At 36.0% G+C, this 27845-nt stretch overlaps 1 protein-coding gene across 3 annotated transcripts in view; it reads left to right on the top strand.

Annotated features, from left to right (window-relative positions):
• LOC123531281 (oxidoreductase NAD-binding domain-containing protein 1-like) overlaps positions 1-27202 on the top strand; it is a 96541-nt gene extending 69339 nt beyond the window's left edge. For all 3 annotated transcript variants that reach the window (XM_045312104.2, XM_045312103.2, XM_053517505.1), the window contains 3 exons: positions 4326-4556; positions 18911-19016; positions 26901-27202. In XM_045312104.2, coding sequence (XP_045168039.2) covers positions 4326-4556; positions 18911-19016; positions 26901-27067 — 504 coding nt within the window. In that variant the 3' untranslated portion in view covers positions 27068-27202. The remainder of the gene's footprint in view (positions 1-4325; positions 4557-18910; positions 19017-26900) is intronic.
• The last annotated feature ends 643 nt before the right edge of the window (positions 27203-27845 follow it).

The raw sequence follows: 27845 nt of genomic DNA, 5'->3' as shown, positions 1-27845 counted from the left end.
CATGTATGTTTTTACTACAGTGATTAAAAGATTTAAATTACATTTTTCCCCGTTTAATTTTTAGAGAATTTATAATCGTAAAATACATAAAAAATCGAATTATCATCAACAAAAATGACGAAAAATGTAACGTTACGCGTAACAAGATGTTAGTATGGCAGTCGGTTTTTTGACGATAAATCTGTCAATTTTAAAGATATCTGGACAAAATAACCAGCAGACGACATTGAATTTTGCCGTCATCATTCAATGCGTTTATTTTACGTCATTTCCGTATTTACTCGCTTTAACAAAACCTTGACGGTTTTTTCTACAAGCGTTACGCTCGTCATCCTGGTGCGTATTTATTCAATTATACTGTAATAATTTATCGGAAAAAATACCAAAACTTATACTATCATAAAATGCATACATTAACAATTATGTACATGTTTAAATCAATAATCATTAACAAGTATTAAACGACTACGGTATATTTTAAAAAATTACATACTGAAAATGTTACGTCAAAAAGTCCATTTCAAAAGTGAGTTTCCCCATTTTATGCGAGTTATTATTGAAAGTTGGCATTGATCTTTATAGATGGCTAAAAGTGCATTGTATGAACTTTCTGAAGATATCTGACTTATCTTGTTAGTATAAAACTTTCATGAACCATCATTCTGTGAAAATATTACATCGTTACAGTAAAGCTGCAAATATTAGATTGCATAACGTTACGTCGTATAATTTCACTTTGCTGTACATAAAAAACGCAACGTCTTGATGATTTTATTAGCTCGATTTCCATTAAATAACTTTAAAGTATTTGGTTCATTTTACAAATTTGTGACGCATATTATAGATCTTTATTATCTTTCTTCATATTTTCAGTATCTTCGAAATAATTTATTCTGAACATTGTGCCTAGAAGTAAACTTAAAGTATGAACGTCTCATCTATGATAATTTGAACAAATCACTTTTACATTTAAATCTAAGGTCCAGTCCAAAAAAATAATGTTCTGTAAGAAAATTGTACTGGACCTATAAAGAAAGAGAAAATTGCATGGCAAGCGTCCTTTTATTTGATGTGCCACGAAAATGGAAGTCACTGATTTTTAAATTACTTTCTCAACGAATTTATATTACATATTCCTACAGACCTACCATCTATGAACTAATCAAATGTTCTGTTTCCCGTTTAGTTTTTCATAAAAACCATGTTTTAAGTGTAATTTACAGGTCTATATGAATGCATTACATTCGAGGCATTGTAATACCGTGATAAAATTAAGGCGATCAGTTAGCCTACGAAGTTGAAATAAAATAAAAGTAATACATTTTATCTACACTTAAGTTAGGACAATTTCATTTTGCATTTTCGCTCGGAGTCGATTTTACATGATTTTATCATATCATATACGCATATGCATTATGTATCATAATTATACAGCTTTCAAAAGTAGAACATCACTCTTGGATACTTTTCTAATATAATAAATCAAAGAGGGGAAAATTATACTTTTATGTTCTAATGAGCACACAAAAAGAATAAAAATCATTAGGCACAGTCATGTGTCTTAATTGATAAATTTCAAATGAAAAGAAGTCTGCTTCGTCCGCAGTCCCTCACTCACATGGTCACACAATTACTGCTCCCTCGCTCCCTCACGTAGTCATTTTGCTGTTTTTGATGTTATACAAGCAGTAATTCGGTCAAAAATATGCTTCCGCAGTGTAGCGTAGTCGTTAAGATCCCTAATAAATGGAGTTTTTTTTCATTTTAGCGCATTTGCGCGTAATCCCGGGAAAAAGATACCTTTCATTATTGTTTTTTTTTTTCTTTTTAACTTTTTATTACTCTAAAAACGAAAGTACGGTTTATTCTGCGGATCGCTTTCTGGAATGCGGCAATTTGAGGGTACTTATCTTCAGCTGACTTGTATTCAACTGCAAACTTATCAACACCCTTTTTTCTTTTTCGTTTTCTTAAAGCATATTCATAAATGTCTTTTTGGAAATAGGTCTATAACGGAGTGAAAAACTAGAAACTGTATCAAAAAGGACCTGAAGCAGCTGAATTGTATATTAAATTTCATTCATAAGTATATAACCTAGATTAATGTATGCTTTGACATACTTATCTTTATATATCATTCCATTGTTGTATATTTCGTTTGCTAATATAAAATTCGAAAAAGTTCGTACACAGCTTAGTTTCCGAATTTTAACTATAGCCGTCCAATTTTTAGTGTTTCGTTTATTTTCGCTCTATTTTTTTCCGAATAAATATGCAAGTTGTGTATTATTTACTGCGGTAATAATAATAGGTATAAATGAATATACATAACAAATAATGAAACGCAACATTCAATCGACCATTCAATCCATCCGCGTGTCTTTTTGCAGTCGAATAGCCGATGAGTATGCAAGAATTCATGACCATTGGTAATTATTTACTCGATCATTCATTTAGTCAGCCTGAAAGATTTGTTTCTTCAGTATGTCCGTTTATCTGTCTGTCTTACTAGAGATTATGTCGGTCAGTATCTATACGTAGTTGATATACAAATGTTATGAATTTTGTCAATGATTACTCTATCTTATTGATATTTACACAAATGAAGTGTGATACCCCCTCCCCACATCCCCCACCCCACCCTTGTCTGAGCATTGCGGAGAGGCGAGAGTGGTACCGCCAAAAGAAAAAAAAGCACAGAAACAAACGGCCACTTGAACAGAAACGTGAACGCTAGATGCAGAACTGTGACTAGTATCGGATGTGAAGTTTCAAGGCTTTCCGCACAAATATAAAATATAAAAAGCTGATTTGACATTTTGATGCTTTACATGTATTTTGAATAGATATAAAGAAATCATCAAACTTTGATACCGAACTATGTTTTTTCCTGCTTATAATACGCGGTCTTTAATAAAGACAATAAACAAAATTTAATCGATAACGCCGTTATTTATTAATTTATTATGATAGTGCACACAATGTCTATAGATCTAGGTAAGTTTGTCCGAAGCACTGAGATTTTTAAACTTTTTTTTTAACATTTTATTTCATTTTGAGCACGAAACATTTTTCATTTGTAGTGTCGCACATGATGTGAATAAAAAAGGTGTTATTTAAACGGTACTTAAGCTGGTTGAGAACTGGTTATAGGGCCTAAATAATTTCTTTATGAAATAATAACTTCCCAATCGTTGTTTAACGTAGGATAACACGTCTTTTGATTTCGTATGCATAAGAATATATGAGCCGCGCCACGAGAAAAACAAACATAGTGCGATTGCAACCAGCATGGATCCAGACCAGCCTGCGCATCAGGATCCATTCTGTTCGCTAACAGTTCTCTAATTTCAATAGGCCTTGAAAGCGAAGCGTATGGATCCCGACAAGACTGAGCGGAGGTGCAGGCTGGTCTGATCCATGCTGGTCGCAAACGCACTATGCTGGTTTCTCATGGCACAGTTCATACTGATTGATATATTGTTTCGCATAAGAAAGAAAAATTAGGGTTATTCTATGATAAATCACACTAGCGAATTTGTTATTTCGATTCTAATAAGACATACTGGTATTAACAGTGTTAGAAAAAAATGGTAACTACGTTTTACGACCGTGCTACGCACCAGGATCGGATGACATCACTGCACGCGCAGGATTATCGCAAAATAACCGTTGTCTGATTTTCTTCTGTTTGTAGGGTTATTTGTTGGTCGTGTTAGAATTAAATTTTTGGTGTTGTTTTAAACAAAAGTCAGAGTACAAAACTGAATTTAGCATGAAAAAAGTTTTAAATCCACAGGACCTGTTATATTCTTAAATGCATAAATTTTTTCTAAAATTAACTGCTTTACGGTTTAATGAAAATATTTTTTTCCAAATATTTTCGTGCGACAGCACTGCCTCTTTGTGGGTTATAATCATCCTGATCACTGTTGATGCTAGGTTTGTTAACGTCCGGAGGTTGATATAAATGTTTGCGATCAACACGGTACAACATGATAAAATTAATTGTAGATTAAAATGCATATATATTATTTAATTTGAAGAAACGGGCGGTAATAATTAATGATAAAAAACAATAACAATGTGTTCAAAGCAATAACTGTAAATTACGATACCATTAAAGAATATGCAGATTTATCTCAACGCATTTTTGCTATTTATTTTCTCAATTAGTAATTTGTACGTCGAACTGACGTCAAAATGACGTTACGCATTTGTGCAAAATAGCGTGCGACGTACGTTGTACAGCCTGAGTTTTGAAGAAAAGAATACAAACGAAATAGTCTTAATATTTTAAGTAACCTAATGTGTCTTGTTTCCAGTGTAAAGAGGGGGATCAAGTGAATATACGTGTTGGAGGAGACTTCAGTTTTGATGCAGCAGTACATAAAGACGTTGACCTACTCCTTGTTGCTGGAGGAGTAGGTATAAATCCCTTGTACAGCATCATCAATGAACTGGCTGATTTGAATCAGGGCGACAATGCTAACAAATTTACAGGAAGAGTTATACTGCTCTACAGCGCAAGAACTGTTGATGAATTGGCTTTTAAGGTAGAGTGTTTAACGATTTTTATGCCCCCGAATGGAGGCATATAGTTTTTGAACGGTCTGTCAGTCTGTCGGTCTGTCAGTCTGTCCGCAATTTTCGTGTCCGGTCCATATCTTTGTCATCGATGGATGGATTTTCAAATAACTTGGCATGAATGTGTACCACAGTAAGACGACCTGCCGCGCGCAAGACCCAGGTCCGTAGCTCAAAGGTCAAGGTCACACTTAGACATTAAAGGATAGTGCATTGATGGGCGTGTCCGGTCCATATCTTTGTCATCGATGGATGGATTTTCAAATAACTTGGCATGAATGTGTACCACAGTAAGACGACGTGTCGCGCGCAAGACCCAGGTCCGTAGCTCAAAGGTCAAGGTCACACTTAGACATTAAAGGATAGTGCATTGATGGGCGTGTCTGGTCCATATCTTTGTCATCGGTGGATAGATTTTCAAATAACTTGGCATGAATGTGTACCACAGTAAGACGACATGTCGCGCGCAAGACCCAGGTCTGTAGCTCAAAGGTCAAGGTCACACTTAGACTTTAAAGGATAGTGCATTGATGGGCGTGTCCGGTCCATATCTTTGTCAACCATGGATGGATTTTCAAATAACTTGGCATGAATGTGTACCACAGTAAGACGACGTGTCGCGCGCAAGACCCAGGTCCATAGCTCAAAGGTCAAGGTCACACTTAGACGTTAAAGGTCATTTTTCATGATAGTGCATTGATGGGCGTGTCCGGTCCATATCTTTGTCATTCATGCATGGATTTTAAAATAACTACGCATGAATGTGTGACACAGTAAGACGACGTGTCTCGCACAAGACCCATCTCCGTAGGTCAAAGGTCCTAAACTCTAACATCGGCCATAACTACTCATTCAAAGTGCCATCAGGGGCATATGTCATCCTATGGAGACAGCTCTTGTTTAAAAATTTATTACAATGCTTAAAAAAACTGCCTCACAGTAACACATAAGTTGTTGAAATAAACATTTAGATTTCATATATGTTAACAAATGTTTAATTTGTAATAATGCAGTATTCACAGTATTTACATTATGAAACCATGGAGATATATATATATATATATTATATACCTATATAAATTCTGTAAAACAGATCAGCTTGTATTTCACAATTATATATGAACAGGCAGAAAAAACTTCTGTATTGTACGTTTTAAATTCTGTATTGTACCTGCCAGACTACTTTCAGGGTTGCCAGCAGTCTTGAAAAGTCAGGGAAATTGGTTTCTTTTTCAAGGTCAGGGAATTGTCAGGGAATTTTAAAATTTGGTCAGTGAAAAATGAAAATCGTGGAAAGTCAGGGAAAAGTCAGGGAAAAATGATTTCAAAGCTCGAAGAAGTTAATCATTTTAAACTTTTGTGGCTATGGCAGTCTTCAAGCATTAAATTTAAGTAATTAAAAACAGTTTAATGATGTAATACTGTAACATGCATTTAATTTGTTTAAATCCTCCATTTTTCTTTAAACACTGATTTTGCTTGAAGACTGAAAGGCTTTGCAACCCTTGCCTCCAGAGCTAACTAACATTTTTTTGTTATTTTGTAGGAAAGTGACACATGAAGAGAGCCTACAACTAACATTATTCTAATACACTTTTTTTGTTGTAGGTACTCCAGGTGTTTTCTGGACACTGTATATTAAAAGATCTTGCATTTTGAGAGTGATGCTTTGTCAATATGATTCCAATGGTCTTGCTGTGTTTTATTGTTTTTGCCTCTAGGAAACTGTATAATAACAGATCTTGGATTTTTGAGAATGATATTTTGCTAATACTAGCAGGGTTCCAATGGTCTTGTTATTAACCATACTTTATTGTGTTTATCTTGAGGAAAGTGTACCTTAAAAGATGTTAGATTTTTGATAGTTACATGTCTTGCAAAGATGCTTTTGATATGTATCTCTTAATAATTAGGTTTCACTGACCAATAGTCACAATTATGTTTCATTGACTTGACCACCAAACAGTCATACAAGAAAGAAAACCATGTTTATTATCATTGTGTTTGATGTTTATGTTTAATATATTGGAAAATAAATACAAAACATTTGGGAAAAAAATAATGGGAGGATTGGACGGCTATAGGGGAGGTCAGGAGGCCGTTTAAATGTTTGGCGGTTTTGGTCAGTGAAAAACATGAATTGGTCAGGGAAAAGTCAGTGAAAAGTCAGGGAATTTTATTCACCCAGAATGCTGGCAACCCTGACTTTAATATGCACGACCTTACACAGTTCTATAAAAAGCAGACATAAAAACTTCACTTAGTTCCATTTTAGTATCGATAAATATTGAAGATTTCGTTCAATAACAAAACAACAAACAAAAAGGTAGAGGTATATTTTGGATTTTGGTCTCGTGGATTTTGCAAGGTTGGATCACAGTCAGCGCCTGCGCGCCTCGTGAGATCCGATATGGCAAAATCCACTCAAGCCAAATACAGCATCCCAGATTGAGCTACTGTTATAATAACCCTATTGTATATATATATAAAATAAAAGAAAATCATCAGTGATAATGCCTTTCAAACAGGTCCCAGGTTTTAAGAACATGACAAATTTTGGGCATTTGAGCCAGCATTGTCTGTATTTTGACAACTGTTCTAATATCATTTAACAACATACCTCCTACTGCTTCCTCAGGAAAAATATAATATGACCAACAATCGAAAAGGCTTTATTAATCCCCCGCCGTGGCGGAGGGATTATAGGAATGGTCTGCGTCCGTCCTTCCGTCCGTCTTTCCGTCCGTCCTTCCGTCCGTCCTTCCGTCTGTCCTTCCGTCCGTAACAAAATCGTGTCTGGTCCATATCTCCTAAACCCCTTGAAGGATTTTCATGAAACTTGGGTCAAATGCTCACCTCATCAAGACGATGTGCAGAACCCATGAGTCAGCCTTGTCGGTTCAAGGTCAAGGTCACAACTCGAGGTCAAAGGTTTGAGCCTGCCATTTTGTGTCCGCTCTATATCTCATAAACCCCTTGAAGGAATTTTATAAAACTTGGGTCAAATGATCACCTTATCAAGACGATGTGCAGAACCCATGGGTCAGCCTTGTCGGCTCAAGGTCAAGGTCACAACTCAAGGTCAAAGGTTTGAGCCTTCCATTTTGTGTCCGCTCTATATCTCCTAAACCCCTTGAAGGAATTTTTTCAAACTTGGGTCAAATGATCACCTCATCAAGATGATGTGCAGAACCCATGAGTCAGTCATGCCGCCTCAAGGTCAAGGTCACAACTTTGGGTCAAATGTTTGAGCCTTCCATTTTGTGTCCGCTCTATATCTCCTAAACTCGTTGAAGGATTTTCATCAAACTTGGGTCAAACGATCACCTCATCAAGGCGATGTGCAGAACTTATGAGTCAGCCATGTCGGCTCAAGGTCAAGGTCACAACTGAAGGTCAAAGGTTTGAGCCTTCCATTTCGTGTCCGCTAAACCCCTTAAAGGAATTTTATAAAACTTGGGTAAAATGATTACCTCATCAAAACGATGTGCAGAAATTATGAGTCAACCATGCCAGCTCAAGGTCAAGGTCACAACTAAGGGTTGAAGGTTTGAGCCTTCCATTTTGTGTCCACTCTGTATCTCCTAAACCCCTTGAAGGATTTTCATCAAACTTGGGTCAAAGGATCACCTCATCAAGAACTCATGAGTCAGCCATGTCAACTCAAGGTCAAGGTCACAACTGAAGGTCAAAGGTTTCAGCTCTGTATCTCCTAAACCCCTTGAAGGATTTTCATGAAACTTGGGTCAAATGATCACCTCATTAAGACATTGTGCAGAATTCATGAGTCAGCCATGTCAGTTCAAGGTCAAGGTCACAGCTAAAATCAAAGGTTTATCCTTTCACTATCCATAGCATTGGCGGGGGATTTAGCTGTCCTTCAGACTGCCTTGTTTTATATAGAGTCAGTGTACCCGGTTTCACACACATTTCCTAAGAATACTTTCCTATTTAGCCAAAAGTGATTAAATTTGAATTTACCTCTACATGTTTTAATAAATACACTTATTATACCCCCACCAAACATGTTTGAGGGGGGTATATAGGAGTCAGTTTTGTCACGTCCCGTCACGTCCCGAAATCTATTATCTCAGTTATTACCAAATGGATTTGATTCAAACTTAAAATACATGTTCCACCTTATCACCCACATCATGTGACACAAGGTGCATAACTCTTGACACCAAGTTTTCATGAATTATGTCCCCTTTTACTTAGAATTTAAGGTTAATTTTGTTGTATTTTCACTATTTCTCAGTTAATACTAAATGGATTTGATTCAATCTTAAAATAGATGTTCCACCTCATCACCCACATCATGTGACATAAGTTGCATAACTCTGACACCATTTTTTTATGAATTATGCCCCTTTTTACTTAGCATTTAAGGTTGATTTTGATGTATTTTCACTATATCTCAGTTACTACTGAATGGATTTGATTCAAACTTAAAATAGCTGTTCCACCTCATCACCCACATCATGTGCCCACATCATGTGACACAAGGTGCATAACTCTGACACCAAGTTTTCATGAATTATGTCCCCTTTTACTTAGAATTTTTAGGTTAATTTTGTTGTATTTTCACTATATCTCAGTTATTACTAAATGGATTTGATTCAAACTTAAAATAGTTGTTCTACCTCATCACCCAGATGATGTGACATAAGGTGCTTAACTCTGACCTAAATTTTTTATGAATTATGTCCCCTTTTACTTTAAATTTAAGGTTGATTTTGATGTATTTTCACTATATCTCAATAATTACAAAATGGATTTGATTCAAACTTAAAATAGATGTTCCACCTCATCACCCACATTATGTGACACAAGGTGCATAACTCTGACACCAATTATTCATGAATTATGCCCCTTTTTACTTAGAATTTAAGGTTAATTTTGATGTATTTTCACTATATCTCAATTACTACTGAATGGATTTGATTCAGACTTAAAATAGATGTTCCACCTCATCACCCACATCATTTGACACAAGGTGCATAACTCTGACACTATTTTTCTTGAATTGTGTCCCCTTTTACCTAGAATTTAAGGTTAATTTTGATGTATTTTCACTATATCTCATTCTGATTGGGTTAGAGCCAAAGGGAAGTAACCTTTTTTTAACCTTTGTACTGAGTTTCTTCCCCTTAAATTCCAGGAATTAGTCTATTTTTAGAAATCTTATTTTTAGATTTTCAGTATTTTAGGTATTTTTCTAACTTTTTAGCTCACCTGTCACAAAGTGACAAGGTGAGCTTTTGTGATCGCGCAGTGTCCGTCGTCCGTCATGCGTCCGTGCGTAAACTTTTGCTTGTGACCACTCTAGAGGTCACATTTTTCATGGGATCTTTATGAAAGTTGGTCAGAATGTTCATCTTGATGATATCTAGGTCAAGTTCGAAACTGGGTCACGTGCCATCAAAAACTAGGTCAGTAGGTCTAAAAATAGAAAAACCTTGTGACCTCTCTAGAGGCCATATATTTCACAAGATCTTCATGAAAATTGGTCAGAATGTTCACCTTGATGATATCTAGGTCAAGTTCGAAACTGGGTCAAGTGGGGTCAAAAACTAGGTCAGTAGGTCTAAAAATAGAAAAACCTTGTGACCTCTCTAGAGGCCATACTTTCACATGGTTCGCACAGGTCCTTGAAAGTCCTTGAATTTGATCCTAAGTCCTTGAAAAGTCCTTGATTTTTTTCTTTCAAAAATCCCCTGAAAAAGTACTTGAATTTTGAAAAAAAAGGTAGAAAAGTCCTTAAATTTTGCTAAAAACGGGGGTGCAATCGTATTGTAGGGGAAAAATACAAAAAATAAATAATAAATAAGTCAAAACGAGCGAGAAAACGGTGTAAAATAAAAATACATGCACACCCACGGAGGGAACGCTAGTTGAACACCGTTTCGGTACGGAAGTTAGATACGGAATAGCGATTTTCACAACGTTAAAATATTATGCGCAAGGTCATTGTAGCGTGACTTATCAACAACAACAATGAGTGGCCCAAAAAATAAATGTAGTTTCGCCAATAAATGGCTTACACAGGATGATTATTCATCGTGGTTAAAGGAGTTTAAGTCAGACAAGCATAAGTGTATGTGATAAACTCATTGATGTCGGAACTATGGGAGAAAGTGCGTTGAAATCACACGCGAAAACAAGAAGTGAAGTCCCTTGAGGACAAATTGAAAACTAGTCTTGAGAGCTTGAAAGACTTATAAGAAACATGTACTAAGTATGTATACAGGCAAATATAGCTCATAAAAGGTAATCCCATTGAAGATCTCATAAAGGTTAAGATATGCTATTGTAGCTTATGGAAAATAAAACTGTTCTGTAACTTTTCTTCTGTCATAATGCCTTATGAAGAGCCTAAATGGTTTTGTAATTTAAGATTTAAAGCGATTAAAATAGTCCTTGAAAATCCGTAAAAAGTCCTTAAAAAGTCCTTGAAAAGTCCTTGAATTTTTTTTGCCAAGTCCTGTATGAACCATGTTTCATGGGATCTGTATGAAAGTTGGTCTGAATGTTCATCTTGATGATATCTAGGTCAATTTTGAAACTGGGTCAACTGCGGTAAAAAACTAGGTCAGTAGGTCTAAAATTATTAAAATCTTTTGACCTCTCTAGAGGCTATATTTTTCAATGGATCTTCATGAAAATTGATCTGAATGTTCATCTTGATGATATCTAGGTCAGTTTCGTAACCGGGTCACGTGCGGTCAAAACTAGGCCAGTAGGTATAAAAATAGAAAAACCTTGTGACCTCTCTAGAGGCCATATTTTTCATGAGATCTTCATGAAAATTAGTGAGAATGTTCACCTTGATGATATCTAGTTAAAGTTCAAAACAGGGTCACGTACCTTCGAAAACTAGGTCAATAGGTCAAATAATAGAAAAACCTTGTTACCTCTCTAGAGACCATATTTTTCAATGGATCTTCATGAAAATTGGTCAGAATTTTTATCTTGATAATACCTAGGTCAAGTTCAAAACTAGGTCACTATGTCAAATAAGAGAAAAAACGACGTCATACTCAAAACTGGGTCATGTGGGAAGAGGTGAGCGATTCAGGACCATCATGGTCCTCTTGTTTATTATAAGTCCTATGTAAAAAGTAAAAACATTTTTCTGTGGTAACATGGGTCGGTAAGACACTTTTTTTGTATTCACTTTTAGTGTATCTCTAATATTAGAGATTTAATATATTTACTAGTATTACTATACTAGTATTATACTAGTATTACTTATATGTGGAAGCCCAGGATGAAGTACTCCAAAGTATTTTTAAGATTCCTTATGGTTGCCATTCTTCTGTGACAAGACCGTATGGTGGGGGTATGAGTCACTCCTGTGACAGTTCTAGTTTTGGTTTAAAACACGCTTACTTTCCTTTCCCACTTCAATGACGTCATACCTTTTGGTGAACTTGATTCGGATAACATATTTTGACCAGTTTTTGCATTTAAGTGTACCCGGTTTCGCACACCATGCTATTTATAGAATTCAGTGATAGTAATGCATTTACCTAAAAGAAAAATTTCAATTAACTTTTTAAGTATTTATTCTATTCAATTTAAACATGTATTTTCCAATAAAACATCTGAAAGTGAAATTAAAAAGCAGTTATGAAAGTGAAATATAGGGACCAAACCCTGTTTTTACTGCTTAAGGCAGAAAAGGCTAAAACAGCTGAATACATGAAACAAAAATAAACAATAGAAGCTGCTGAATCACAAAAGACCCCAACAAGTCTTGTCATTCGATTAGTTCTCTGTTTAAATAAAAACGTAAAGCAAACAATCAAGTTGAAGTCATTTTGCAGGTTGGGAGAACTTCAATATCTGTTGAAATATTTTTCATTTCGGTAAAGTAATAGGTAAATACCTACATGTATGAAGGAAAAGTGATTTTTCAATTTATTTTACACCTTGTTGTTGTTTGCTTAGTCATTATTTTCTTAAAATTTAATATTTTTCAGCTGACCTACTGGCCTCCATTAGTATTGTTATTGTTTTCGTCTGCACTTACCAGAACGAGGCTCAAGCGGGGATGGACCCCTTGTGTCAATTTATGTAGGGAATAACTCAGTTTTGTGAAATAATAACAAAGCACATGAATTTGCTGGGTGTGCGAAACCGCGTACAGTGCGAAACCGGGTACACTGACTCTAATCACCTTTCTGCTTTGTCCTCTGTGGTCGAGTGGTTAAGGTCGCTGACTTCAAATCACTTGCCCCTCATCGATGTGGGTTCGAGCTTCGCTCGGGGTGTTGAAATCTTCATGTGAGGAAGCCATCCAGTTGGCTTACAGAAGGTCGGTGGTTCTACCCATGTGCTTGCTCGTGATGAAAACTTGCACGGAGGGGCAGCTGGGGTCTTCTTCCACCATAAAAAGCAGGAAAGTCACCATATAACCTATAATTGTGTTGGTGTGAAGTAAAAAACCAACAAAATAAATAAATTCTCCGCTTTCAAAATAAACTACATGCTGCTCTTCTGGTAGAATAGGTGATAACAAATCAGAAGAGTATAGTTTTTAGATAACCAAAATAGTATCAGCCATATCTTACAGAATTTTATTGATCGATATGTTCATTTAGTATTTATATATTGAACTATATTGATAGAAAATAGACCATTAATGTTTTGATATTATACTACAATTGAAAATTATTTTTTGTTGAGCCTGCTTGTGGAGAGCTAAGACAGTTGTCCAAATGGCTGTTCAGTGTAGGTGTGTGTCTGCATCCAGATTTGTTTGTCCGGACAGTAAAATTGACATGCATGGAGTAATCTTGTTTATATGGCTTGGATGTTAACCTCAAGGAGACAGAGTGTCATGCATAAATCCCAGGTTCCTATCTCAAAGGTCAAGGTCACACTCTGCGGGCAAAGGTCATGTCAGATCTTGTCAGAGCCATAACTTTTACATACATAAAGGAATCTTGCTTATATGTACATGAATGATTACTTCCATGAGATGGAGTGTCGCACGCAAACCCCAGGTTTGTATCTCAAAGGTCAAGGTCACATTTAGGAGTTAAAAGTCACTTTAGAGCTTGTCAAAGGTCAATGGGACTTTTTTCCTGTCTGGTCTATAACTTTGTCATGCAAAACAAGATTTAAATATCAGAATATGCACAAATATTCCCCTGGATGAGACGATATGTCATGCACAAAACCCAGTACCTTAGCTGCAAGGTCAAGGTCACACTTTGAAGACAAAGGCCAAAGGGGCTTTTTTCCTGTCCAGAATGTAACTCTGCAATCCTTAAAGGTACTTTAATATTACTTGGCACAAATGTTCACCACCATGAGACGGAGTGTCATGCACAAGAACCTGGTCCCTATATCTAAGGTCAAGGTCACACTTAGAATTCAAATGTCAAATTCAAGAATGACTTTGTCCGGAACATTTCTTCTTCATGCATGGAGGGATTCTGGTGTTACCTGGCATAAATGTTCACTACCATGAGACGGATTGTTATACACAAGAACCAGGTCCCTAGGTCTAAGGTCAAGGTCACACTTAGAGTTCAAAGGTCAAATTCAAGAATGACTTTGATTGGTTTGGACTGCGACTCAATGCAGACTCGGAGCGTCGGTATAAATTACAGACTCCGGTATATACCAGATTAACTAAATTTGAACGAAAAATATCTTTAATGTATATATTTTGTAACCATGGTGATACTAACCCTAACCTTTAGTCAGTATATTATGCATATTATACACTAAATGCATGCGGACATGCAAAAACATGCATATTTTTGCCGTGCGCTACAATTGATAATCATTTTCGGCATGAACAGAAGACCGTTCCAACTCTGCAGTGAGTTACATTGATTTGGTTTGTAGCATTATCTTATGGTCCTCAACCAAAATTGTTCAAATTGTACCCCTTGGGTGAAGAGGCTATGCCCTGGGGATCCCATGTTTTATATAGACTTATATAGGAAAAAGCTTTAAAAATCTTCTTGTCTGAAACCATACGACCTAGGCTTTTGATATTTGGTATGATGAATTGTCTAGTAGTCCTCTACCAAAATTGTTCAAATTATGCCCCTGGGGTTAAAAGAGGCACCACCCTGGGGTCACTTAGTAATTATGTGAGTTATTTAGGAAAAATACTTAAAAAATCATCTGATCCTATTTCCAAGACTTTAATTATAATTACCTGATGGCCCCAAGTAATATGATGTCCCTTAGACTGTGACCTTGACCTACTGAACTACTTTCCTGTTTTTTAAGATACAGCCTTGAAATTTTGATGACATACACAGTTTTGCACACCAGTCGTAAAACTGAATTTCATTGACCATGAATGTGACCTACTGACTTTCTTAATATTTTATAACTATCAGTTTGACATTTGAAACATGTAGCTCATATTACTCAGGTGAGCGATCCAGGGTCATCATTACCCTCTTGTTTCACCTTGCCTCCCGTCTTCTGACCAAAACCATAATTCTCCCACTTTTCAAAAAAAACAAAAAAAATCGGTATTATGACTGGGTTGATAATTACTGAGGAGTGCCAAACATGTTTACACAGTAAATCAAAGTGTCTCCGACTGTTGTGTATTATACATGTTTGACACACGTGTATTGTACTATTTTATTGACCTGTCAAAACATGTTTCTGGCTTTCATGTTAATCTTACTAAGGTGAACAGAATATAATGAAAGCCAGGAACATATAAAAACAACTCTTTCCTCCAGCTATTGTGCTGTTTTATTGACCTGTATAACAATCCGTCTCATGGTAGTGAACATTTATGCCAGCTAACACCAGAATCCCTCCATGCATGAAGAAGAAATGTTCCGGACAAAGTCATTCTTAGAAAATTTGTGCCTAGTAATATTAAAATACCTTTAAGGATTGCAGAGTTACATTCTGGACAGGAAAAAAGCCTAACATGGAAAACCGTATCCAATTCATAACTTGATACCCACTATGCCCAGAATGTTGAAACTTAGTGGGACGATTGGACATGCCAAATAGGTGATCCCTATTGCAGCCAACCATCAGTGTCTCTTTGACTTTCGCACTTCTCCTCTATTGACTTCTTGCATATATGACTATGCAGTGGGGGAGACATGCGCTTTTTTACAAAAGCATATTGTAGTTTAAGTTACCTTTGACCTACACTCATATATCCATGTCTCATCATTTTAATCAATTTTATAAAAGATTGACAGTTCAATTCCATACATTCCCCTGCTCTAAAGGAGCAACATGTTGACATAAACTGTTATTCAACAGTTAACATCTTAGCAGTGAATGATAATTTCATCTCAGCATCATACATTTTTTAAACTGTTACAGAAATTATATCCTAGAAATACTTTACCGGTTTCCTGTCCTTTAATATTATAATATTATTCTTGCTTATTTCACATTAATAAAATTAGTCTTATTAGTTGTTTTAATGCACAATATATTCATGTTTTTAGACTTAATAGTGTGTAAATTATAAAAATCCCTATCTATATAGATGTAAAGGTTATGTCACAGTACAATTCTGGTAAAAAATATTACGTTACCGTTACATAGGTAACATTTTTGAAGGACATGACACTCGATTATATTGACTTAAGTAAATACTTTGCTGAAAAAGAAAAGTCTCATATAAATATATATAAGAGAAGTCTTACCTATTAAAAGCGCATACACTCAACTAACACGTAACAAATACATAGTTGGTAATGTTTTGAGGTCCTTTTTAAACAAAGTATTGATCTTTATACCTTTTCAATAGTTTAACTAAATTTCTTGTTAAACATGCATAACTGTCATCATGTTTTAATTAAGAACTGCCACTTGCCAAAATTGTTTAAAAAGGAAAAGAAAATGTAACAAATTATGTTACATATGTCACATGGCTAATTATTGCAAAAATGTTAACATTTTAAATCAATTTACACATACTTGCAGGAACATTAGAAAATGTCACAAAGTGTTCACATTTTTATCATTTTACATCATGATATATTATCTTGAAATGTAATTTAAATTTTAAAAGATTGTATTTGTAACGTATTTTCAAGGTTTTCACAAAAATGGAACACAACTAAATGTAGTAAAAGTAGTTTTAAACTTAAACATTTATATATTTTGATAAGATTATGATTGAAACATTCTGTCTCAGATGAAACATCGTTAGAATTAAAGTATTTCAAGGGAAATTATTTTGAAACTATCTTGATGTAAATTCTACAGGTACCTTATTATGAAAGGTAACTCTATCATCAAATAAAGAGTTCTAAAGAAATATAACAATACATTCCTTATATTTTTAATATCAGCTGAATCTTTCATAGTCATGTAAAATGTTTCTTTAGAACATATTTACACAGGATAAGATAAAGAAGGTGTTCATTTTGTTAAATGATGACATATGTCAGCAGTTTCTTGATCAATATATCCTAAATGACAGAAAACTGCAATAAAACTTGTATATACCCTACTGCAAGGTTCAGTCTTTTTTCTCTGTTATTCTACTGGACTATACAGTTTTGCACACCGATCTTAAAACTGACTTTCAGTGACCATAAAGATGACCCACTGACCTACTTTCTTAATATTTTAGCATCAATTTGGCTTTTGAAACATGTAGCTCTTATTACTCAGGTGAGCGATCCAGGGTCAACATGACCCACTTGTTTTTCATGTAAATATATAAAACAGATTCCAAATTTAATGCTGCCTGGCAAAAAAAGGCATCATAACCTCAGGTCATCATGGGTTAAGTTAATGAAAGTCTGTCTGCACGACTTTTGATAATTTTAACGTAACATGAATGCAATTAATGTGACACATGTAATATTGACTAAACATATAAAATTTTAAATTATGGAAGAGATTAAAAAACGGGTATGTGATATTACAATAACCGGTGTTGCTGACAATTTTGTTTTTAGCTCACCTGAGCCAAAGGCTCATGGTGAGCTTTTGTGACCGCTGAATTTCCGCCATGCGTCGTGTGTCCGTCAACAATTTCTAAAAAAATATTCTTCAAAACCACTTTGCAGAATTACTTCAAACTTCACAGGAATGATCCTTTGGTGGCCCCCTTTCAAATTGTTCAAAGAATTGAATTCCAAACAGAACTCTGGTTGCCACGGCAACCGAAAGGAAAAAACTTAAAAAATCTTTTTGTCCAAAACCACAGTTTATATGGCTTTTATATTTGATATGTAGCATCATCTAGTGGTCCTCTACCAAGATTTTTCAAATTATCTCCCTGGGGTCAAATAATGGCCCCGCCCTGGGGGTCACATGGTTTACATAGACTTATATAGGGAAAACTTTGATTGTCAAAAACCACAGGGCCTGGGCTTTCATAATTGGTATGTGACATCATCTAGTGGTCTTCTAGCAAGATTGTTCAAATTATGCCCCTGGGGTGAAAAGAGGCTGCGCCCCTGGAGTCCCAAGTTTTACATAGACTTGTATAGGAAAAAACTTTAAAATGTTCTTGTCTTAAACCACAAGACCTAGGCCTTTGATATTTTTTATGTAGCATTGCCTGGTGGTCCTCTACCAAGATTGTTCAAGTTATTACCCTAGGGTGAAAGAGGCCCCAGCCCGGGGGTCCCAAGTTTTACATAGACTTATATAAGGGAATTTTTTTTTTTTTAAATCTTCTTGGTGTGAAAGTTTAAAGGCCTTAGTATGTAGCATTGCCTAGTGGTTCTCTAACAAGAATCTTCAAATCATGCCCCTGGGGTGAAATGAGGCCCTGCCCTGGGGGTCATTTGTTATACGAGTTAATAGGAAAAAATACTTATAAAATTTTCTGAACATATTTCCTAGACTGTTTTATTATAATTACCTGATAACCCCAAGTAATTAGGGGTCACTTGACTTTGACCTTGACCTACTGACCTACTTAAGATTTGGCTGACAAATACAGTTTTGCACACCGGTCCTAAAACAATAGCTTTTAAATAGCTTTTAATGATCAGCTTGCTACCAAGCAATGAAATGGGTGTCCACCAAACTTAATGGGTGTTCACTACACTTGTTGGGTGTGTACCTTGAAGGATGCTCATCAACTTTAATGGGTATTCATCAGACTTGATGGGTTTTTGCTGAACTAATGGAGCTGCACCAACAGGACAAGGTCTTCTTTAGCAGAGTGATTTGGGGCCCAGTGGTGGCTCTTGTTTAGTAAAAATTTTGTCTAATATCCTTGACAACTGATGCTCTAAGATTATTTTCATTTACAGTGGTAGGTTGGTTAGCTTTATAAACATTTATAACCTAAATAATTTAGACTGGATTTTAATACTTACATGTTGTATGTTTCCAGGAGCAGTTGAATGAAATACACAGCAACAATGAGAACATAATGTGTCAGTTCCATGTGACTCGTGAAGGGGACATTTATACCAGAATAGGAAATGTTTTTCTACTGGGTATGTTGTTAAAAGCTATGCATACATACATCGTTGGAAAAAACAACAACTTTGTTTGGGTTGCAATATGGGAATCACTTCCCAAAATGTAGATTTCCATTAATTACGTCTCGCCCCACTTGGGAAGACATATTGTTTTTGCTCTGTCCGTCTGTCTGTTACACTTCATTTCCGATCAATAACTGGAAAACAATTTGACCTACAACCTTCAAACTTCATAGGGTGGCAGGGCTTATGGAATAGACAACCCCTATTGTTTTTGTGGACATTTCATCAAAGGTCAAGGTCACAGGGGCCTGAACATGGAAACCCATTTCCGATCAATAACTTGAGAACCAATTTACCCAGTATGTTGAAATTTCATAGGATGATTGGTCATGCAGATTAAGATGACCCCTGTTGATTTTGGGGCCACTAATAAAGGTCAAGGTCACGGGGGCTGAACATGGAAAACCATTTCCAATCAGTAACTTGGGAACCACTTGACCCAGAATGTTGAAACATCATAGGATGATTGGACATGCTGAGTAGATGACCCCTATTGATTTTGGGGTCATTCTAGTAAAGGTCAAGGTCACAGGGGCCTGAACATGGAAAACAATTTCCGTTCAATAACTCGAGAACCACTTGACCCAGAATGTTAAAACTTCATAGAATGATTGGACATGCAGAGTAGATGACCCCTATTGATTTTGGGGTCACTCCATGAAAGGTCAAGGTTGCAGCTTACAGAACATGGAAATCCATTTCAAGTCAGTAACTTGAGAACCACTTTACCCAGAATGTTGAAACTTCATAGGGTGATAGGACTTACAGAGTAGATGACCCCTATTGTTTTTCCAGGTCTCCAGGTCAAGCTTGCAGTGGACAGAACATGGAAATCCATTGCCAGTCAATAACTTGAGAACCGTTTGACCTAGAACCTTCAAATTTCATAGGGTGATAGGACTTACAGAGTAGATGAATCTTACTGTTTTTGGTGTCACTCCATCAAAGGTCAAGGTCACATGGGGCTGAACATAGAAAACTCAACCAATCAATAACTTGAGAACCACTTGACCCAGAAGGGTCATGCTGAGTAGATGACCCCTAAAACTAAAGCTAGGTATATTACTGCATCTTATAACAACAATAGAATTAAAAATCACATCAGTTTTAATAGCATACAAATGCAGGGTCAGCCCCTATCATATTCATCACATGAAAAGCTGTTAGGAGTACATGTTGATGAACATCTGAACTGGAAGATCGAAGTTGAACAAACTGAAAAAAATGCAATTCCAGTTTATATCTTCTTTTACGAATAAAATCTTATCTGAACCTACATTCAAGAAAACTATGTTTTAATTCTTACATTTAACCCCATCTTGATTATTGTTGTACTATATGGGGGAACTGTACTGATGAGCTTTTAGAAACTGTCTTCAAATTTTAAAAACATGCCACAAGAATCATACTTGACAAAGAATATAAAGCTCCATCAGCTGAATTGTTTGAAGAATTAAAATGGATGACTTTTTTTTTTTTGGAGAGACTAAAGTACACCTTGCTTTGAAATTTATTGAAAAACAAACAAGTGATCACCAACTTGGATCAAATGAAATTAAACTACCAAAGCCAAGAATTGAATTCTTTCTTAAATCATTACAGTACTCTGGAGCTGTAATTTGGAACAATATTCCTAAACATACACGCATTGAATGTACACTACTAGATTTATGTTAAACCTAACCGTCAGTATATAGTACACTCAATATGTGTGTATATCCAGTAGGGGCGATTTAATGTTGATGTATATAATTAGAAATACCAGTACTAATGGATACTCATTGTACATAGCAGTATTATTGTGGCATGTTGTCATATTTTGAGTTGTTCTTGACTTGGTATTTTTTAAATGTTTAGGTTGTACATTTTTAGCTCACCTGAGCACGAAGTGCTCAAAGGTGAGCTTTAGTGATCACCCTGTGTTCGTCGTCCGTCCGTCCGACGTCAACAATTTGACTGTTGACACTCCAGAGGTCACATTTTTGGCCCAATCTTAATGAAACTTGGTCAGTATGTTACCCTTAATAAAATCTTGGACGATTTCAATATTGGGTCATCTGGGGTCAAAAACTAGGTCACCAGGTTAAATCAAAGGAAAAGCTTGTTAACACTCTAGAGGTCACAGTTTTTGCCCAATCTTAATGAAACTTGGTCAAAATGTTACCCTCAATTAAGTTTTGGATGAGTTCGATATTGGGTCATGTGGGGTCAAAAACTAGGTCACCAGGTCAGATCAAAGGAAAAGCTTGTTAACACTAGGGCACATTTTTGGCCCAATCTTAATGAAACTTGGTCAGAATGTTACCCTTAATAAAATCTTGGACGAGTTTGATATTGGGTCATCTGGGGTCAAAAACTAGGTCACCAGGTTAAATCAAAGGAAAAGTTTGTTAACACTCTAGAGGTCACATTTTTGGCCCAATCTTATGAAACTTGGTCAGAATGTTACCCTTAATAAAATCTTGGATGGGTTTGATATTAGGTCATCTGGGGTCAAAAAGTAGGTCACCAGGTCAAATCAAAGGAAAAGCTTGTTAACACTGTAGAGGCCGCATTTATGAATATATCTTTATGAAACTTGGTCAAAATGTTAATCTTGATGATATTAAGGTCCAGATTGAATCTGGGTTATGTATGATCAAAAACTAGATCATCCGGTCAAATCAAAGGAAAAGCTAGTTTACACTGTAGAGGCCACATTTATGATCATATCTTAATGAAACTTGGTCAAAATGTTAATCTTTATGATCTATAGCTCAAGTTTAAATCTGGGTTAGGTGGGGTCAAAAACTAGGTCACCAGGTCAAATCAAAGGAAAAGCTAGTTAACACTAAAGAGGCCACATTTATGACCATATCTTAATGAAACTTGGTCAGAATGTTAATCTTGATGATCTTTAGGTCAAGTTGAAATCTGGGCCAGGTGGAGTCAAAAACTAGGTCAGTAGGTCATATCAAAGGAAAAGCTTAACACTCTCGAGGCCACATTTATGACTGTATCTTCATGAAACTTTGTCAGAATGTTAATCTTGATGATCTTTAGGTCAAGTTCGAATCTGGGTCATGTCGGGTCAAAAACCAGGTCACGGGTCAAATCAAAGAAATAGCTAGTTAACACTTTAGAGGCCACATTTTTGACCATATCTTAATGAAACTTAGTCAGAATGTTAATCGTGATGATCTTTAGGTCAATAGGTCAGGTGAGCGATACAGGGCCTTTATGGCCCTCTTGTTACATAAAATTGATTCATTTTCATTGCTTTTTGCTTCTTTCCGTATCATAATGTTCTCCTTTCAGGTTTGTTATACCCCCACCAAACATGTTTGGGGTGGGGGCTATATAGGAATCAGTTTTGTTGCGTCACATTGCGTCGCGTCGCGAAATGTATTATCTCAGTTATTACTAAATGGATTTGATTCAAACTTAAAATAGATGTTCCACCTTATCACCCACATCATGTGACACACAGTGCATAACTCTGACAGCAATTTTTCATGAGTTGTGTCTCCTTTTACTTCAAGTTTAGGTCAATTTTGATGCATTTTCACTATATTTCAGTTATTACTAAATGGATTTGATTCGAACTTAAAATAGATCCACTTTATCACCCACATCATGTGACACAAGATGCATAACTCTGACACCAATTTTTAGCACACCTGAGCCAAAGGCTAATGTCAAGCTTTTGTGACCGCTGAATGTCAGACGTGTATCGTGTGTCCGTCAACATTTTCTAAAAAAATCTGTAATGTAAAAAGGAAACAAACAACTTCTAAATATATTGCAACATACATATGCTATTAAGTCTACAAGTAGACTACCCCTATTAATTATTTGTAAAATGCCATTTTGTACAAAAAATGTATGAATAAAGGCAAATTTTCTTAAAATGTACATTTGTCAGAACAGACACAGTAGAAAAATCCAAAACTTGATCTTTTAGTCTTTTAGTGAATAGTATGGACCTTTCTTGTTGTCTGTTACATCACACTAAAATAATATAGCAATCTGTTAAACTGGAACAAACTTTCTTTACACCCTTTAGTTATCAATATAACAAAAAATATGGAAAGGGTTGGCTGATGGTGAAAATGGAGGCCACATTTATAAATAGATGACCAGATAAGCGTCCCAGAACGCGAAAGTTTTGGTCAGGGAAAAGTCAGAGAATTTTATTTTTTCTGCTTTGTGGGAACCCTGTCAGAGGGGGTGGCCACTTTTCACGATATATATATATATATATATATAGTGGAAACTTTAAAAAGTCTTCTTGTGTGAAACTGCTGGCCAAATTTTAAAATAATTTTACACAAATGGTCCTTATGTGACCCTCTACCAAAATTGTTCAAATTATTCTGATTCATCAAAAAACCAGCGAGCATGGTCACTTTTCCCTAATGTATATAGTGGAAAATAAAAAAATCTTCTTATGTGAAACTGCTGGCCCGATTTTAAAATGATTTTGCACAGATGGTCCTTGTGTGACCCTCTACCAATAGTATTCAAATTATTCCGGTTCATTAAAAAATATGGCCACCAGAGGGCATGGTCACTTTTCATCAACAATTTCTTAAACAACATCTCCTCCAAAACCACTGAATGGATTTTGATGAAACTTTACACATGTTCTCTGGGTACCCCTCTTTCAAAGTTGTTCAAATGGTTCTGGTTCGTTGAACATATAGGTTCCAGCTATCACACTTCAAAAATCTTTTTCTCTTGAGCTTTAATATTTGGCTTGTGATATAAGGGTTTATCTCTCTGAATCAATAATAGCTAGAGGCTTGATTTTTGGCGTATGATATCAAAGTTTTCTGTCTAACTATTGCCCTAGGTTAAAGAATCTGTGTGATGGCTAACATAGAAGAAACCCATCAATACTTATACCAACACACTTAAGCCTTATACACAGGTGAGGGCTTTAAGGTCATTGACCCTCTTGTTACATGTGTGTTTTATGTTCTGTACATAGCTATCCATTGTATACAGTGGACAATATTGTTAATCGGTTTTGAAAAATGTATCCAATGCCGTGTGTGTTATCCACTTTAAATAAAGTTGTTACTTACTTAATGTTGAAACTTAATAGGATGATTGGACATGCAGAGTAGATGACCCCTACTGATTTTTGGGTCACTTGATCAAAGGTCAAGGTCACAGGGGCCTGAACATGGAAAACCGTTTCCAATTCATAACTTGAGAACCACTAGGCTCAGAATGTTGAAACTTAGTGGGATGATCTCTATTGCAGCCAACCATCAGTGTTACTTTGACTTTTGCTTCTGTCCCCTATTGACTTCTTGCCTTGGGGGAGACATGTGCTTTTCTACAAAAGCATCTTTTAGTTTTCTTTCCCTTTTAGTTTGCTCGATTTCCTTCTACAGTAAACCTCACTTATAAGGAACAGCTTGGGACCTCTAAAAATTGTTCTTTATAGCCGAGGTTCCTTATATCCATATAGTGAACTAGTTCGTTGTAACCGAGGTTTATATAACGAATACAGGATGTATAGTGAACACTATGACTGACGTTTGATAAGGGCTGTGTGTTCACACTCCGGGCCGAGCTTGAAACTTTGTGGGAGAAAGTTGCGTTTCTAGCACCGGTCCTTTCCTGGAGAGATGGTAATTAAGGTAAAATGCCTGCATGTATATGACTGAAATAGTGTTGAAACGTGGCGTTTTAAACCTAAACCAAGCTAAAATGTTCTTCGGTAAGAGTGACCGTAATTTATGTTAATTTTTTGTCGATTATTTCAATCTTCTTTTTAGAGAGTGCTACACAATGACTATATGTTGCAGTTACTCCCCTTACCTTGCTTGACTGCATGTTAATTTTTTTATTACAAAATGTTAAATTAGACTACCCATTAAAATTTAAAAGTAGGGTGTTTATGACATGCAGTGTATTACGACTAGACAACGCGGCCATACATATGGATTGTTTAAAGTGTAAATTATACCTATATTTTTGCTATTGTCCATTTTAGCACCTGCTATAATTTTTACAATTGGAAATTTGGTAAACTGGACTGTTTGCTATTGTTAATAGTGTGTAACTAGCACATTTATTTAGGATAGTGTGACCGTGACTGATTTTCGTTCACTATTGTTAACATGAAATACCTGATACATGTAGCTCTCGAACATAATCTTGAGTAAATATAATTCTACTATCGTCTAGTATTTGGTGAATTGATGATATTATATATTTTCTTTTTATCGTATCCATGAATTAACAAACTAAAGATCATAGAAATGAAATAATTTGTGTTTATTCATGTGCATGAAAGCACGTGAAAGTGACGACGTTACTCTGACATCATCAGCGATTCTCCTGTTTATTTCCGGTTTTCAATAATTTTTATTCTTTTTAGCTAACCTGTCACGAAGTGACAAGGTGAGCTATTGTGACCGCTTGATGTCCGTCGTGCGTCAACAATTTCTTAAAAAATCTTCTTCTTGAAGACCACTGGGCAGAATTACACCAAACTTCACAGGAATGATCCTTGGGTGGCCCCCTTTCAAAATTTTTCAAAGAATTGAATTCCATGCAGAACTCTGGTTGCCATGGCAACCGAAAGGAAAACCTTTAAAAATCTTCTTGTCCAAAACCACAGGGCTTTGATATCTGGTGTGTAGCATCATCTAGTGGTCCTCTACCAAAATTGTTCAAATTATCCCCCTAGGGTCAAATATGGCCCCGCCCCGGGGGTCACATGGTTTATATAGACTTATATTGGGGAAACTTTGAAAATCTTCTTGTACAAAACCACAAGGCCTAGGGCTTTGGTATTTAGTATGTAGTATCATCTAGTGGTCCACTACCAAGGTTGTTCAAATTATCCCCCTAGTGTCAAATATGGCCCCGCCCCGGAGGTCACATGGTTTATATAAACTTTGAAAATCTTTTTGAACAAAACCACATGGCCTAGGGCTTTGATATTTGGTATGTAGCATCATCTAGTGGTCCTATGTCAAGACTATTCAAATTATTCCCATTTGGTCAAATGTGGCCATATTTATATAGACTTATATAGGAAAAAGCTTTAAAAATCTTCTTGTCTGAAACCATACGACCTAGGCTTTTGATATTTGGTATGATGCATTGTCTATTAGTCCTCTACCAAAATTATTCAAATTATGCCCCTGGGGTTAAAAGAGGCCCCGCCCTGGGATCACTTAGTTATTATGTGAGTTATATAGAAAAAATACTTAAAAAATCATCTGATCCTATTTCCAAGACTGTTTTATTATAATTACCTGATGACCCCAAGTAATATGATGTCACTTGACTGTGACCTTGATCTACTGACCTACTTTCTTGTTTTTTAAGATACAGCCTTGAAATTTTTATGACATACAGTTTTGCACACATATCATAAAACTGAATTTCATTGACCATGAATGTGACCTACTGACTTTCTTAATATTTTATCATCAGTTTGACATTTGAAACATGTAGCTCATGTTACTCAGGTGAGCGATCCAGGGTCATCATGACCCTCTTGTTATGTCTGTTCACTATAACCGAGGGGTTTTCCATTGAATTTCTTACTTTGGGACTAGAAAAAGTGTTCCTTATAACCGAGGACTTTTACATTGAATAAAGAGGGAATTAGATCGGGAAATTGAAAACTGTTCCTTAGAACCGAGTGTTCTTTATATCCGAGTTCCTTATAAGTGAGGTTTACTGTATTTCTACGAACAGTCTTTTATGGTGCAGCACTTTCAAGTTTTAGATAGGAGAAACTTTGCTGTTTGTTTCTTAAGGTATAAATTTTATGACAAAACAACTAGATAGAGAATGATAATTCATCTTTATTCATGTTTGCAGGTCAGAGAGTGGAGAAAGGAGCTTTATCAACATGTTTTGACTGGCTGAGAAAAGAAAAAATACAAGTTTATATTTGTGGACCTTCTCATATGATTGAAGATGTTGAAAATACTTTGTTAGGTCTGAATGTAGACAAAAGTTGTATAAGATATGAAAAATGGTGGTGATGCTTGTTCTTTAACATTGGCCTGCAGACATCAGGCATTAATAATGATAAATGCTGATGTATTTTTAAATGCATAGTTGTTTAAAAGAGTTACTTTGACATGTAGTCTGTAATAAAAAGTGAAAATAAAATGTAATGAGCGCAACTTCGCTATTTATGTCTCCCTCAGGAGACATATTGTTTTTGCCCTGTCCGTCCGTCCGTCTGTCCGTCCGTACGTCACACTTCATTTCCGAGCAATAACTGGAGAACCATTTGACCTAGAACCTTCAAACTTTATAGGGTTGTAGGGTTGCTGGAGTAGACGACCCCTATTGTTTTTGGGGTCACTCTGTCAAAGGTCAAGGTCACAGGGGCCTGAACATTGAAAACCATTTCTGATCAATAACTAGAGAACCACTTGACCGAGAATGTTGAAACTTCATAGGATGATTGATCTTGAAGAGTAGATGACCCCTATTGATTTTGGGGTCACTCCGTCAAAGGTCAAGGTCACAGGGGCCTGAACATTGAAAACCATTTCCGGTCAGTAACTTGAGAACCACTTGACCCAGAATGTTGAAACTTCATAGGATGATTGATCATGAAGAGTAGATGACCCCTATTGATTTTGGGGTCACTCCATCAAAGATCAAGGTCACAGGGGCCTGAACATCTAAAACCATTTCTGATCAATAACTGGAGAACCACTTCACCCAGAATGTTGAAACTTCATAGGATGATTGTACATGCAAAGTAGATGACCCCTATCAATTTTGGGGTCACTCCATTAAAGGTCA

This window comes from Mercenaria mercenaria, chromosome 11 (assembly GCF_021730395.1).
Source record: "Mercenaria mercenaria strain notata chromosome 11, MADL_Memer_1, whole genome shotgun sequence".
NCBI classification, from domain to species: Eukaryota; Metazoa; Mollusca; class Bivalvia; order Venerida; family Veneridae; genus Mercenaria; species Mercenaria mercenaria.
The sequence above is the reverse complement of the archived record's forward strand: the minus strand, read 5'-3'. Positions and strand labels throughout refer to the sequence as shown.